The sequence below is a fragment of the Carcharhinus amblyrhynchos genome, chromosome 2, assembly GCF_965287045.1.
Source record: "Carcharhinus amblyrhynchos chromosome 2, sCarAmb.v2.hapA, whole genome shotgun sequence".
Lineage (NCBI taxonomy): Eukaryota > Metazoa > Chordata > Chondrichthyes > Carcharhiniformes > Carcharhinidae > Carcharhinus > Carcharhinus amblyrhynchos.
This window is the reverse complement of record NC_137325.1, coordinates 136059015-136074328: the sequence shown is the minus strand read 5'-3', so window position 1 is coordinate 136074328 and position 15314 is coordinate 136059015. Positions and strand designations below refer to the sequence as shown.

Here is a 15314-nt window from a genome sequence, read left to right as displayed (position 1 = left end):
CACACCTATGTTTATTGCGTGAAGAGGTGATTGATAATCCAAAATTTAAAGTAAAATTTATTATAATTTATTCATGTTACCCTTTAATGAAGGGCCACAGCTGTGCTCCTTACTGAAATTGCAGCAAAGTACTGACATTCAAATTCTTCAAATATTTACCATTAATTAGTACATCTCCCATGGTGTTGCCCATAGTGAGTCAGAGAGTAAACTGTTTTATAACTAGCAGCCTGGACTAATATTCCAGAGACTGCAAGTTCAAATCACACCACGGCAGTTTAAACATTGCATTCAGTTTCAAATATCTGGAAATAAAATACTGTAGGTCGGCAAAAGTGGCCACGAGGCTGTCAGGCTATCATAAAAACCCAGCAAGTGAAAAGCAGACAACCTTACAAAGTGGGAGTAGGTGCTCTTCACAAAAGAGAATACATAGGATCAGAAGCTCAGCTAGGGGTGAAATACAATACCTAGTTTCAACAAAAACTGATTCAACCTGGTAGTGACCAGGAGAGGAATAGAGTTGATGGAAAGGGTACAGAGTTTGCAGCTGGGAGAAAAAATAATGACTTAATTTCTCCGGGTTTCTAACTTGCAAAAATTACAGCTCATCCAATACTGGCTCATGGATTAGCAGCTCTCCTGCAGAGTGAGAGCAGAATTGATTCTACTTTCTTTTTTTTCCATCTTGTTTTCTATCCCCCTCAAACTGTAGATGTCCCTTACCATTTCGGGCCAGCTTTGTGGCACAGTTTTTCCAGTGGCCAAGTCTTCAGCATGCCAAATATTTTGTTTTCCCCAGTGACAGTGGTTAGCTTCTATCCAACCATATCAAGCCTTACATTATTCCACATCACCATCTATGAACCGTGAGCGCATAACCCCATAACTAATTTCTGACATCCCATGACTGCAACCTAATTCGCTCCTGTAACCTTACCCACTTGCTCATCTGCGTCTTTATTTACTATTGTGGCAAAGCACCACTAAAAAAAAATCAATAGATCAGAATTCTTAAACTCAGTATTAAACTCAGTCTTAAATCCCTCAGCAAACTAAAAAGTAACTAAATTTACCATCACATTTGTCAAACATGATAATCCTTTATTAAACCGCCAGTGGCAAGAGTCAATGTTTGGCTCAGAGAGTTAAAAAAATGAAGTAGCAAAAAGGTATGAATTCACAAAGATTCATTGATTTGATGGTTTGGCTGTTACTTTGGTAATTAATTTACTTGTTTCCATTGGTCTATTAACGCATTGATCTTTTGAAGTGCTGTTGGTCTATAAATTTATTAATTCATTGCTGCTGACCTCTCCATTTAATTCACTGATTCCTGTTGCCACAGTAACTTAATTGACTTGATGCCCATAGCTGTCTTAATTAATTTCCCGCTGCCCACACAAACATTTTTGTGCCAACTATGGCAACATCATGTTAGCTAACATTTTTCTGATACATTTAATTCGAAGACCAACAATAGTCTCTTTCGTGCATGAAAACCCCACTGACTCAAGCATTTCAAAAGCTGATAAAACAATAACCAGAGGTAGGGAAAATTCACACCTTGGGTCATTAAATGTAATTGTTCAATTCAAACAATACCAAGCATACGTACATATAAACATACAACTCTGAAAAGTGTCCTTGCAGACATCATCACCATGAAGCAGTCTGGGAACAGTGTCCTTGCAGATATCATCATCAGAAAAGCAATGGGAGTAGCTCATTGGTGAATAAGTCCTGGTGGATATTTCCAAACCGAACTACATTGTAAGTTATTGTTTAAGAAAGGGCAAAGGATTATTTGATTTATTTATTTTTAAAAAGTCTCCTAAAGTTGTTAAACTTAATAGGATTTAGTCCTGGCAGGAGAGTTTAAAGCCGTGGTTTGCTCCTCTTGCTCCATGTGGGAGGCCAGGCATATTTCCAATGCCCGGGGCCAGCATGGGTGAAGGAAATGTGTCCAGCTGCAGCTCCTGGTAATTTGTGTTTCAGAACTGGAATGGCAACTGGGGGACGCAGGAGCATCTATGGGTCTGAGAGCATTGCAGATAGCACGTTCAGAGGGGTGGTCAGACTGCTGCTGAAAGGCACCTGAGGAAGGGAAGGAATGGGTGACCACCAGGTTGTCCAGAGAAACAGACAAGTAGATGGCACAGTGGGTGGCACTGTAGTTAGCACCCAGGTTTGATTCCCAGCTTGGGTCACTGTCTGTGTGCAGTTTGCACGTTCTCCCTGTGTTTACGTGGGTTTCCTCCGGGTGCTCTGGTTACCCCTCTCAGTCTGAAAGACGTGCTGGTTACGTGCATTGGCCCGAGGAATTTCACAGTAACTTTCACTGCAGTGATAATGTAAGCCTTGCTTGTGAGTAATAAATAACTTTATTTTACTTTAAGTTCAGGAGTCTCTAAAGTCTTGCCCGTAAATCAGTATTCCACTTAGGAGGCTCATGAGGGCACTGGTTTCTCTGAGGACTGCACACAGGGCCAGGCTTCTGGCCCAAAGCAGCCTGTCTGTACAGGAGGCAAAGAAGAGAGTAAAGGAAATAGTAGTAGGGGATTTTATAGTCAGGGGAACACACAGGCATGACTGTGGTTGTCAACACAACTTGAGGATTGCATATTGTCTCCCTGGTACTCAGGTCTGAGATGTCAGTGAAGGGCTGCCAGCAAGGCAGAGGTCATGGTACACGTTGGTACCAATGACATTGGTAGAAAGAGGGACGAGGCATTGGTAGAAAGAAGGATGAGGTCTTGCATCAGGAATTCTGGGAGTTAGCCTGGGAGGGTGATAGAGATGGGTTGCCTCATATCCTTTAAAAAAGTACCTGGATGAACACTTGGCTATGGACCAAGTGCTGGTATAAGGGATTTGGTGGGAGGTCAGGTGTTTCTCGTGCTTTGGTGCAAACACGATGAGCCAAAAAGCTGCTTTTGCACTATATGATTCTGTGAATCAATTACAAAAGATAATCACAATTAACCTCTGAGGCTGGGGTGCCTCTCTCAAAGTGCTCCATAACAACCAGCAAGCTTTTGTATCACTGGACAGAGCTAGATTGGGGTCCTGGCTATTGCAAATATAGCTGATTTTTCAACTTATATATACACACACCAAAAAGGAACCTGTAGTAATTGGTTGATATCACTGAAGTTCGGGTTATTTACTGAGACATGCCCACTACTCTATTAAGACATGGATATTTTGGTGTGCTCGCTGGTCTATGAATTTATTAATATATTACTGCGAACTTCTCCATTTACTTAATTAGTTGCCACAGTAACTTAATTGACTGGATGCTCATTGCTGTCTTAATTCATTTCCTGCTACCCACACAATGCTCACACTTGTAGTTTGGATTATTTGGATTACATACCAGCACAATAAGATAACCCAAAACTGTTAATTAAATAAAAGCCTTCTCTAGCACACATGTTCAATAAAGAGTTTTGAAAATAATTTAACATGGCAATTACTTGCAGAATCAAAAAGACCCAGCCTAATTTTAAAAAGTCAACTTGAACAGTGGTAAGCTTAGCAACTGCAGAGTCGGACCTTGTCCTGATCTAGTCTCCATGTGCGTGCAATCAGGATTAGGAAACCTCATTGATTTTGTCTCATTATAACCAAGCAAACCCAATATAGAGTACCTTCACTGCTATTTAAACAGAGTTCAGCTAGGGAATTGAGATTGGTTTGTATGGGTCATCTACTGAAGATAGAATAGTGGAGCTACTGGATACTCTATGGCTTGTCTTTTCAATGGGAGAGTTGACCAATGATAATGACCTTCTGGATTCTCCCAGGCAGGATAACACTATCTAGTGACCAAAATAATTATCAGAATCATTACTCAGAGTTCAAAAAGGGGAAAAAAAAAAGAAATGTGGCAGCAAAACAAAGCAGTTGACATTTTACAGAATTTCTAGTGCACTGGCTGTGCACATATAGATGCACTTAAGTACGTGCAAAAAAGATTACATTAAAGGTTGTGAGCTATTTCATTTTGGGTAAAAATGACCGTTCAATGGTTGCAGGAGAGATGAATGGTCACTAGATAGTGTTATCCTGCCAGGGAGAGATGAATGAATCATCAGCTTCAATGAACTGCTCTTCACAATAGGCCTACTTTGAAATTAACAAGGGTGGTCTCAGCAATAACCTTTCCCGAAAGAAAGCAATTAAAATATTGAGTGAATCCATTTTCTTATTCAGTTTAAAAATGTAATTTTGAGTACACTTTGAGAGTGCTGATCACATCATCAGGCAAAATTGTCTCAAAAAAGCTCTGTCAGCAAAGGTATTGCTGATTACAGATCTTAGGGTTTCAAATGTGAACACCAGTTCAGTTCCCTCACAATGCTGAGCTGAGTGACTCTTCAAATACATCAAAACCACCATCTCCTTTGACCCCTCCCTCCCTTTTTAATAACTACATTTTCGCTAAGGCAGAACTTGGCAAAAGTGACTGAAGCCACGATCAGGTGGCTTAAGCTTCTCACAGCTGGCGGGGAAAAAAATTAGAACAGTGTTGTCTGGCTGCTTTGTCATATACAACGGGATAAAAACAAATCCTAGGATAGAACTTCCAGTCAGGTAATACCTGGTATTAGAACAATGGAGAAAGGAAGCAAGTGCAATGAAGCCACAATTTACCTAGATATCAACTATCAGCAGATTTGAGCAACATGGTTAGAAGATGAGGATGTGATAAATAACAAAAAAGCCAGTGTGCTCATTAAGTGACTTTTTTTCACACTTCCTGAAGTTTTCTATTATCCTAACATACTTTACAATGGATATTGCTGAATCTGTTTTGCTGCTATTTAATGAGCGAGGTACCTTGTAGTGTAATGATAATGGTGTGTTACAGCCAGCAAAAGCAGCTCTGAATATGCAGCCATTGCTGGGGATTATCTACTCTGTTAACTGACAGAGAATGCTTTTTCAGTCATTTCCTCTTTATTAGTTAATTTAATTCAATTCAATCAGGCAGCCTTCCATTTCACAAGATAACTTGCACTGTGGTGTTCATTTTTGTGTTAATTTTTTTTACATTAGCCTTCGAGATCATGGAATTTTGATCCATTTAGCCCTGAGGTCTCAGCTATTTACGAACAATAGTAATGACTTGGATGAAAGATGATTCTGAATAGGAGCAAAAGTAACAGGGTAGTTGTTATGGGGGATTTTAACTTTACAAATATTGACTGGAATCACTACAGTTCGAATACTTTAGAGGGGTCAGTTTTTGTCCAATGTGTGCAGGAGAGTTTCCTGACACAGTATGTAGATAGGCCAACAAGAGGTGAGGCCACATTGGATTTGGTACTGGGTAATGAACCAGCCCAGGTGTTAGATTTGGAGGTAGGTGAACACTTTGTTGATGGTGACCACAATTTGGTTACGTTTACATTAGCGATGGAAAGGGATATGTATATGCCACAGGGCAAGAGTTATAGCTAGGGGAAAGGAAATTATGATGCAATTAGGCGAAATTTAGAATGTATAGGATGTGCGAGGAAACTGCAGGAGGTGGGCACAATGGAAATGTGGAGCTTATTCAAAGAACAGCTACTGCGTGTCCTTGATAAGTATGTACCTGCCAGGCAGGCATGAAGTGGTTGAGCGAGGGAACCATGGTTTACTAAAGTAAAGTGAATCGCTTGTGAAGAGGAAGGAGGAGACTTATGCCAAGATGAAACGTTTAAGGCTCAGTCAGGGTGCTTGAGTGTTACAAGTTAGCCAGGAAGGACTTAAGGAGAGAGCTAAGAAGAGCCAGGAAGGGATATGAGAAGTCTTTGGCAGGTAGGATCAAGGAAAACGCTAAAGCTTTCTAAAGGTATGTCAGGAATAAAAGAATGACCAGGATAATATTAGGGCCAGTCAAGGACAGTAGTGGGAAGTTGTACGTGGAGTCCGAAGAGATAGGAGAGGTGCTAAATGAATATTTTTCATCAGTATTCACACAGGAAAAAGACAATGTTGCCGAGAAGAATACTGAGATACAGGCTATTGGACTAGATGGGATTGAAGCTCATAAGAAGGGGCTGTTAGCAATTCTGGAAAGTATGGAAATAGATAAGTCCCCTTGGCCGGAGAATCCCCTAGGATTCTCTGGGAGGCTAGGGAGGAGATTGCAGAGCCTTTGGCTTTGGTCTTTAGGTCGTCACTGTCTGCAGGAATAGTGCCAGCAGACTGGAGGATAGCAAATGTTATCCCCCTTGTTCAAGAAGGGGAGTAGAGACAACGCTGGTAATTATAGACCAGCGAGCCTCAGTTCTGTCATGGGCAAAGTTTTGGAAAGGATTATAAGAGATAGGATTTATAATCATCTAGAAAGGAATAATTTGATTAGGGACAGTCAACACGGTTTTGTGAGGGGTAGGTCGTGCCTCACAAACCTTATTGAGTTCTTTGAGAAAGTGACCAAAGAGGTGGATGAAGGTAAAGCAGTGGATTTCAGTAAATATCTGATAAGGTTCCCCAAGGTAAGCTATTGCAGAAGATACAGAGGCATGGGATTAAGGGTGATTTAGTGGTTTGGATCAGAAATTGGCTAGCTGCAAGAAGACAGACTGTGGTGGTTGATGGGAAATGTTCATCCTGGAGTTCAGTTACTAGTGGTGTACTGCAAGGATCTGTTTTGGGGCCACTGCTGTTTGTCACTTTTATAAATGACCTGGATGAGGGCGTAGAAGGATGGGTTAGTAAATTTGTGGATGACATTAAAGTCAGTGGAGTTGTGGACAGTACAGAAAGATGTTCCAGGTTACAGAAAGATATAGATAAGCTGCAGAACTGGGCTGGGAGGTGGCAAATGGAGTTTAATGCAGAAAAGTGTGAAGTGATTCACTTTGGAAGGAGTAACAGGAATACAGAGTACTGGGCTAATGGTAAGTTAGTTACATAATAGTGTGGTTGAGCAGAAAGATTTCAGTGTTCATGCGCATAGATCCCTGAAAGTTGGCACCCAGGTTAATAGGGTGTTAAGAAGGTGTACGGTGTGTTAGCTTTAATTGGTAGAGGGATTGAGCTTTGGAGCTATGAGGTCATGTTGCAGCTGTATAAAACTCTGGTGCGGCCGCATTTGGAGTGTTGCGTACAGTTCTGGTCGCCACATTACAGAAAGGACGTGGAAGCATTGGAAAAGATGCAGAGGAGATTTACTAGGATTTTGCCTGGTATGGTGGGAAGGTCTTATGAAGAAAGACTGAGGGACTTGAGGCTGTTTTCGTTAGTGAGACGAAGGTTAAGAGGTGACTTAATAGAGGCATATAAGATGATCAGAGGACTAGACAGGATGGACAGTGTGAACGTTTTTCCCCAGATGGAGATGGTTAGCAATTGAGGGGTGATAGATGTAGGACAGATGTCACAGGTAGGCTATTTACTCAGAGTAGTAAGAATGTGGAATGCCTTGCCTGCAACAGTAGTGGATTTGCCAACATTAAGGGCATTTAAATGGTCACTGGATAAACATTTGGATGATATTGGAGTAGTGTAGGTTAGATGGGCTTTAGATTGGTTTCACAGGTCGGTGCAACACCGAGGGCTGAAGGGCCTGTACTGCGCTGTAATGTTCTACCTTCTATAAAGGGACAGACTGTATTGTCGCCACGTTTGCTGATGATATAAAAATAGGTAGGAAAGCAAATTATGAGGAGGACATTAAGAGCCAGCAAAGAGATATGGTAGGTTACGTTAGTGTGCAAAGAACTGGCAGATGGGCAGGTAACATGAGAAAATGTGAGATCGTCCACTTTGGTGGAAGAATATAAAATTAGATTATGAGATTAAGGGGAGAGCAACTGCAGAGTGCTGTTATAGAGGGATCTGGGTGTCATTGTACATGAATCACAAAAAGTTAGCATGCAGGTACAGGAAGTAATTACGAAGGCAACTGGAATATTGGCAATTATTATAAAGGGAATGGAATATAAGCTGGAAGTCTTGCTTCAATCATACAGCGCAATGGTGAAACCACACCTAGAGAACGGTGCACTGTTTCCCTACATTGAGAAGGGTTTCTACTTGCTTTGGAAGAAGTTCAGAAAAGGTTTGCTAGTTTGATTTCTGGGATGAAAGGGTTGCCTTACGAAGAAAGGTTGAGCAGGTTTGGACTATTCTGATTTAGCAGAATGAGAGGTGATCTTAATGAAACACACATTTTGAGGGAGCTTAATAGGGCAGGTGCTGAGAGGATGTTTTCTCTCATGGGTGAATGCAGAACACAGGAAAAAAATAACAAGTCTCCCAATGAGACAAACAAGGAATTTCTTCTCAAGTTTTCTTCCACTCAGAGCAGTGGAGGCTGAGTCACTGGACATATTAAAGTCTGTGTTAGGCAGATTGTTGATTGACAAGGAAGTCGAGGGTTATGGGAGAGACACAAAAGCGGAGTTGAAGCATGATCAAATCGGCCATGATGTCATGGAATGGGACAGCAAGCTTAAGGATCAAATGGCATATTCCAACTCCTGTTTCTTGTGATTTTATGAAAGAAGAAAACCACAAAATGGTCCAAGGAAAATCTAAGTGGATCCTTTCAACCAGTACAAATATTTGAAACATCACTTGGAGAAGATAATTTGAAGCTAATTAAACGTTTGTGATGTAACGCTACTTCCAAACTCTGTATGCTGATCAATAAACTGCATTAAAGCTAAAATGAGTGACAAATATTAATCTAAGTTGCTTCAAGGATGTTACTTTTGAGCAACTGAAGCTTTTCAAATTTAGTGGAAGTTGGCAGGTGGGGAAACAGAAAGAGTACTGATTTTGTTGAGAACTAAAGAAATTTTTGATCAATATAAAGACAAATCTGCTGTTGTATTGCTCAAGCCTTATCCGGCATCCCAAAATCCAGGAGAACTCAAAATTGAAAACTGAGCTAGTGCCCCTGCAGTTTTCAATGCCTCATGCCATTGGGAAAGGAGGGGGAAAGTGGGCTTTTGTGATCAATAGAATTGATATCACTATTTTCAGTGTTCAGAGAAAGTTTAAGATGCAAGTCATCAGAAGTACCCTCCCCCCACTTCCCATCATGAAGATTCTCTTTCAGAACCTTAGTAATTCAGGAAACAATAAGAGCAAAAAATTAAGTGTCACAAATCTTAACATTTAAAAGATTACCAAGCTGAGAACAGCACTGTGAGGAGCAAGTTTATTAATTCTCATTGTTTCCCATGCCCTAAACATTGTGTAGCTCCTTACTTTTAGTCTTTCCTTAATTCTAAAACATTTAGACTTTTAAAAGCATCTATTATCACTTCACCATTTCATAATTTAGAGCCCCTTTCCACTCATTTCAATTTAGCAATCTCTTATGAAAGGCCATGTCCTTTTATCCAGGCTTCTCAGATGGAACATCTTAATGAGATTCTTCAGCAATTATTCTTCTGAATGGCTGCTTAAAGCAGGGACACAGGAAGATAAAGGAGCACAAAAGGCAACTTCAGTCTAGTAGGTGGCCAACCCGACTTCTAAACCAGAATTCAGCTTGTATCTCTCAATTAATTTTCTACTCAAATGCCTGCCGCAACTCCCTCCGGAAATTATTGATTTTATCAATTTCAATTGATCCCCTAAGCAGTCTATTCCAAAAATTCACTACCTCCTCTTTTCTTTTAGGCAGATCAAGGATTTCCTTCTTCAACACTGATTTAATGGTTTTGGAGATGGCTGATAAATCTAATGTGTGATCTGCAGACTCTGCCGCAGGCCAGGCATGTGTTACTTGGAGTGGCGGGAAGATGAAGGTTGTCCAAGTCTCTAAAGCAGATAGCAGCATGGGGATTACTAATGTCCTGTAAATCATTACTTTGTTCTCAGGTTTAAGATCCTGGTCTTCAAGTACTCTTTCCTCAGTTGGCCGAAGGTTGAGCTGGCATATTGGACCTGATGATCAGTCCCATATTCTATGTCTGCCTTCATAGGCAGAAGAACCCCAAGATGTGGAACATGGTCTGATCAGTGATCTTCATCAATGGGAGGGAAGTTGGGGGGAGGGTGTGGGCGGTGCATTGTGCTGTGGGAGCAGCTTAGAAAAGGGCCCTTACTTTTCGATGTACTGAGTGAAAGATAACAATATTCTTAATTAAACTTTGTTTGATAAAAGCTCCCAAGTGAGTCATTTGAATCATACTGAAATGAAATGTATCATGCTTATCCTAGCCAAAGTCAAATCCAAAACTTATGATCCAGGCGGGCTCCACAAAACACTGAGTTTCTGACCTAAACCATAACAAATCCAATGAACATTATACAAGTTCACATTCCAATTTCCCTCCTCCTTATATACAGGTGCATGCAAAATTATTAAACTGGTCACATTTTATAGAGAACTATTCAGATCTCATAGATATAGTTCCTGCAGCACTGAAAGAGCTACAAATAGGTTGCTATAACCTGAAGAACAGCAATGCAAAACAAATACCTACCTTTTACTGCAGCAGGCGACGGTGCAGAGGGACCTCGGGGTCCTTGTGCATGAGTCGCAAAAACCCAGCTTGCAGGTGCAGCAGGTGGTCAGAAAGGCAAATGGGATGCTGGCCTTCATCACGAGAGGGATTGAATATAAAAGTAGGGAGGTCTTGCTGCGGCTGTATAGGGCATTGGTGAGGCCGCAGCTGGAGTACTGTGTGCAGTTTTGGGCGCCGTACTTACGCAAGGATATTTTGGCCTTGGAGGGAGTGCAGAGGAGGTTTACTAGGCTGATGCCGGAGTTGAGGAGGTTGAGCTATGAGGAGAGGCTGAATAAATTAGGCTTGTACTCGTTAGAGTTTAGAAGAATGAGGGGAGATCTCATTGAGACATATAAGATGATGAATGGGATGGATAGGATAGAGGTGGAGAGACTCTTCCCGCTCAGAAAGGACAGTAGGATTGGGGGGCACAGCCTCAAGATAAAGGGGGGGGGGGGCGGTTTAGAACGGAGTTGAGGAAGAACTTCTTCACTCAAAGGGTGGTGAATCTCTGGAATTCTCTGCCCGTTGAAGTGGTGGAGGCTACCTTGCTAAATATTTTTAAGACGCGGGTTGATGGGTTTTTGCTAAGAGAGGGGATTAAGGGTTATGGGGAGAGGGCGGGCGGGAATGTGGAACTGAGCCACGACAGATCAGCCATGATCTTATTGAATGGCGGGGCAGGCTCGAAGGGCTAGATGGCCTACTCCTGCACCTATTTCTTATGTTCTTATTCAATTTTCTGGAGAACCAATTAACAATAAAGTTTTGAACAGCTCAAAAACAGACAAAAGGGACAGGGAAAATTAGTTTTGTTAGTGAACAGAATAATTACTCACTTTTGCTGTCGCCTTCGTGAAGTGGAGCACTGTTTGTGATCCTTTTCATTACCATCCTCTGAACTATCAGTAGTGTCTTGCTTTGCTTGAGATGGACTCTTTCTTGCTGCAGTGAAATCTGGAGATGGGTTGAACCTTTTTAACTCACCCTGCCCCAGCGAGCTGCGCTCACCACAATAGCACAAGGCACAGAGCTGTTCATTGCTGCAAAGGGAGCAACACATTATTACAGTTTCATTCCACATCATAAACTATACCCCATCTCATTTCCCAGCACGTACTTTTAAATACACCAAATTGAGAAAAATGTTTTTAATGGCATCATGTTAGGATATTTACCAGAAGCACAGAAGATTCAAGACTCAACATGTAAATACCCAAAACCTCTCAATTTCCTATTACACAAAAGATGCCATGTAAATAATTTCCATGCTGAAAGTGATTAGAGAAGCAGGGCTTCAGGCAAACAGGTTTATATTTCCTCCTGGTCAATCATTAAAATAAGTATTCTGGTAACAAACAAAAATCTGCTCACAAATATGCAGCAATTTCATACCAATTCATTCCACTATTCCCATTCAAAGAAAAGCTCATCTATATGGTGATGTTTCTTACTTGCATTCCTTGATATAACTGGGTTAGAAGAACTCAGCCAGCACTACAACTAGTTTCAGCAACCCTCAACTTGTATACAAAGGTTCCTATTCCTGTATGTTACACAACAACCCCTGCTTGATAGGTGTATGGGTGCTGGGTGAGAATGGATTCAATTTCACTGCCACATAGTGAACCAGTCTGCCAATACTGATGGCCAAGATAGACAGGCTACCTGGCTACTTGGTGAGAAATGAGAGGCAAGCTGTTGTCCATTTAACTGGCAATCAGAAGTGGGGAAAGGGGAAAATATTTAATTAACATGACTCGTTGATATTTGATTAAACTCCCTAAACACAAGATGTAGGCTTGAAGAATGAAAGACATGTTTTAGATAATGATAAGTCAACAGTTACCAAATAAACTGGCTCTCCATGTATTACATTAGACGCACTCTACAAATGGAAATTTTGTACTATAATACTGCCAAAACAAAAATTGATGTAGGACCACCTTTAAACCAAAGGGTAGATTAGTTGCCCATATTGTAAGAATGGGAAGCATTTAAAAAAAAAGGAGCTGACCTTGAAACATCAAGGAAATTATTTCAAACCTGCCTGCTTTCAGCGCTGCCCTTCATTTAACTGGTTATTCAACAGCTTTACAGGGAAATGCACAGGAAGGGAAGTACTTTGAATCAAAATAATTTACCACCAGAGACACAGGCAAAAACAAACCATTTAAAAGTGTCCTCCCAGAGGGGAAATATTCCCATGTGAGCCCAATAAAAAGCCTTTTGGGAATTTGTCATTCCATGTCTTCTCTGTGGATGAAACCCAGTGGAATGAGAGAGAACAGATATCCAACATTTAGAAGTCCATGATTCACTAAAGTTATTCAAGATAACCCAAATACATCGTACAATTGAGACATCTGTTGCCACCTCTCCAAACAGGTTACCTTTGATTGACAAATTTGACAATGTAAATTCCTGCGTGGGTGGAGGAAATGTTTAAATTTTATGTTATTTATTTATATTTATTTTTTCAAAGCAATGGTTGAGGCAACATTAAAAAAAGTTTATCCAGAGGAGCTGCTAAATTATTTCAACATTTAGTTATCGGTTTGAAATGCTTTGGGGAATTGCACAAAAAGCCTATTACAAAAAAGGTGCTTTGCAAATACCGCAAGGGAGGGATTACTGTACTGCATCACTAATAATATTACATGGTGTGTGTCACTATAAGTGACTACTGTATAATTATGAAAACAAATCAGTAGAACACGTGCAGTCAGTCAATTAAAATATTCAACCTATCTCAACAACTTTTTTTACTCTTCTGATTTTATGTAAAATCTGTTCTCAAGTATGGGTGACACATCACTGCAGTTGATGGTGTGCTTCACAATAAACTGTTTGTTCAACTGAGTGGCTTTCTATGCCACTAAGAGTTAACAACCTAGTGTACAATTTGACTCAAAACATTGGATTTAAAAAAAAATCATACCACAATTTGTCATGTTGAGATTTTAACTTAAAAACTTCTGGCTTTTAGTGGATAATCCCATAGCAAACTCTCTGTTCAACTGAAGTAAGAAGAGGCCTATTAAGTTAACAGCTTAGCTTGCAATATTAAACACTTGGACTAATGAGAGTTAGTGATGCAAACTTCTCAATTTTGTTTTTAAAAATATTTTGGCAGCACTCTGACAAAGCTGCAACTGAACAACCTGCATTCATATAGCACCTTGAGCATTAGAATATCCCAAAGTATATCATAAACAATTCACAGAAACAGAAGTAAAGCCAAAGCAGGCAACAACCAGTTGGGTGACTAAAACAACGGCCCAAGTGACAAGTTTCAAGGAATATCTTAAAGAAGAAGGTGAAAACACAAACTGTTTAGGGAGAAGGTTCCAGTGCATAGAATATAGATAACTGAAGGTGCAGGTGCTAATGATTTGGTTAAGTTGTGGGTGCACAAAGCCAGAGCTAAAGGAACACAGAATACTTGAAGGATTGTAGGGTGAGAAATAGGGAGGGGAGGTACTATGGGGGGCGGGGGTGCTAACTGAGGATCAATTCAAATGACTGAAATTGGTATATGCATTTAGACTAGCACATACAAATTGGAACAGCACATCACAGACAATGATTAATATAAGAACATAAGAACATAAGAAATAGGAGCAGGAGTAGGCCATCTGGCCCTTCGAGCCTGCCCCGCCATTCAATAAGATCATGGCTGATCTGTCGTGGCTCAGTTCCACTTTCCCGCCCTCTCCCCATAACCCTTAATCCCCTCTCTTATCAAAAACCCATCAACCCGCTTCTTAAAAATATTTAGCGAGGCAGCCTCCACCACTTCAACGGGCAGAGAATTCCAGAGATTCACCACCCTTTGAGTGAAGAAGTTCCTCCTCAACTCCGTTCTGAACTGCCCCCCCTTTATCTTGAGGCTGTGCCCCCTAGTCCTACTGTCTTTTTTGAGCGGGAAGAGTCTTTCCACCTCTATCCTATCCATCCCATTCATCATCTTAAACGTCTCAATGAGATCTCCCCTCATTCTTCTAAACTCTAACGAGTACAAGCCTAGTTTATTCAGCCTCTCCTCATAGCTCAACCCCCTCAACTCCGGTATCAGCCTAGTAAACCTCCTCTGCACTCCCTCCAAGGCCAAAATATCCTTGCGCAGGTGCGGCGCCCAAAACTGCACACAGTACTCCAGCTGCGGCCTCACCAATGCCCTATACAGCTGCAGCAAGACCTCCCTACTTTTATATTCAATCCCCCTCGCTATGAAGGCCAGCATCCCATTCGCCTTCCTGACCACCTGCTGCACCTGCAGGCTGGGTTTTTGCGACTCATGCACAAGGACCCCGAGGTCCCTCTGCACTGTCGCCTGCTGCAGTTTTTCGCCACGTAAGTAATAGTCCTTCCTACCATTCTTCCTACCAAAGTGGACCACCTCACACTTGCCAACATTAAATTCCATTTGCCATTTCCTGGCCCATTCGCCCAGCCTATCTAGATCCTTCTGCAGACTCTCCACACCCTCCGCACAATTTGCCTTTCCCCCAATCTTGGTGTCATCAGCAAATTTCGACACCCTACACTCGGTTCCCTCCTCCAGATCATCTATATAAATGGTAAATAGCTGAGGCCCCAGCACCGACCCCTGGGGCACTCCACTAGTCACCAACCGCCAATCCGAATAGCACCCATTGACCCCCACTCTCTGCCTCCTATTTGACAACCAATCCTCTATCCACGCTAACACCCTACCCCCAACTCCATGTCCTCTGACCTTCTGCAGTAACCTCTTGTGAGGTACCTTATCAAACGCCTTCTGAAAATCCAGAAAGACCACATCCACCGGCTCTCCTCTATCCACCGCCCTAGACACATCCT

At 41.4% G+C, this 15314-nt stretch overlaps 1 protein-coding gene across 7 annotated transcripts in view; it reads right to left on the bottom strand.

The window, feature by feature from the left end:
- The window catches only part of kmt2ca (lysine (K)-specific methyltransferase 2Ca), a 491907-nt gene that overhangs the window by 209693 nt on the left and 266900 nt on the right, over nucleotides 1-15314 (bottom strand). For all 7 annotated transcript variants that reach the window (XR_013889503.1, XM_080213017.1, XM_080213041.1 and 4 more), the window contains exon 5: nucleotides 11309-11512. Coding sequence is in view for 6 of the 7 variants with exons in the window: in XM_080213017.1 (XP_080069143.1) it covers nucleotides 11309-11512 (204 nt within the window). In the remaining variant the exon portion in view is untranslated. The remainder of the gene's footprint in view (nucleotides 1-11308; nucleotides 11513-15314) is intronic.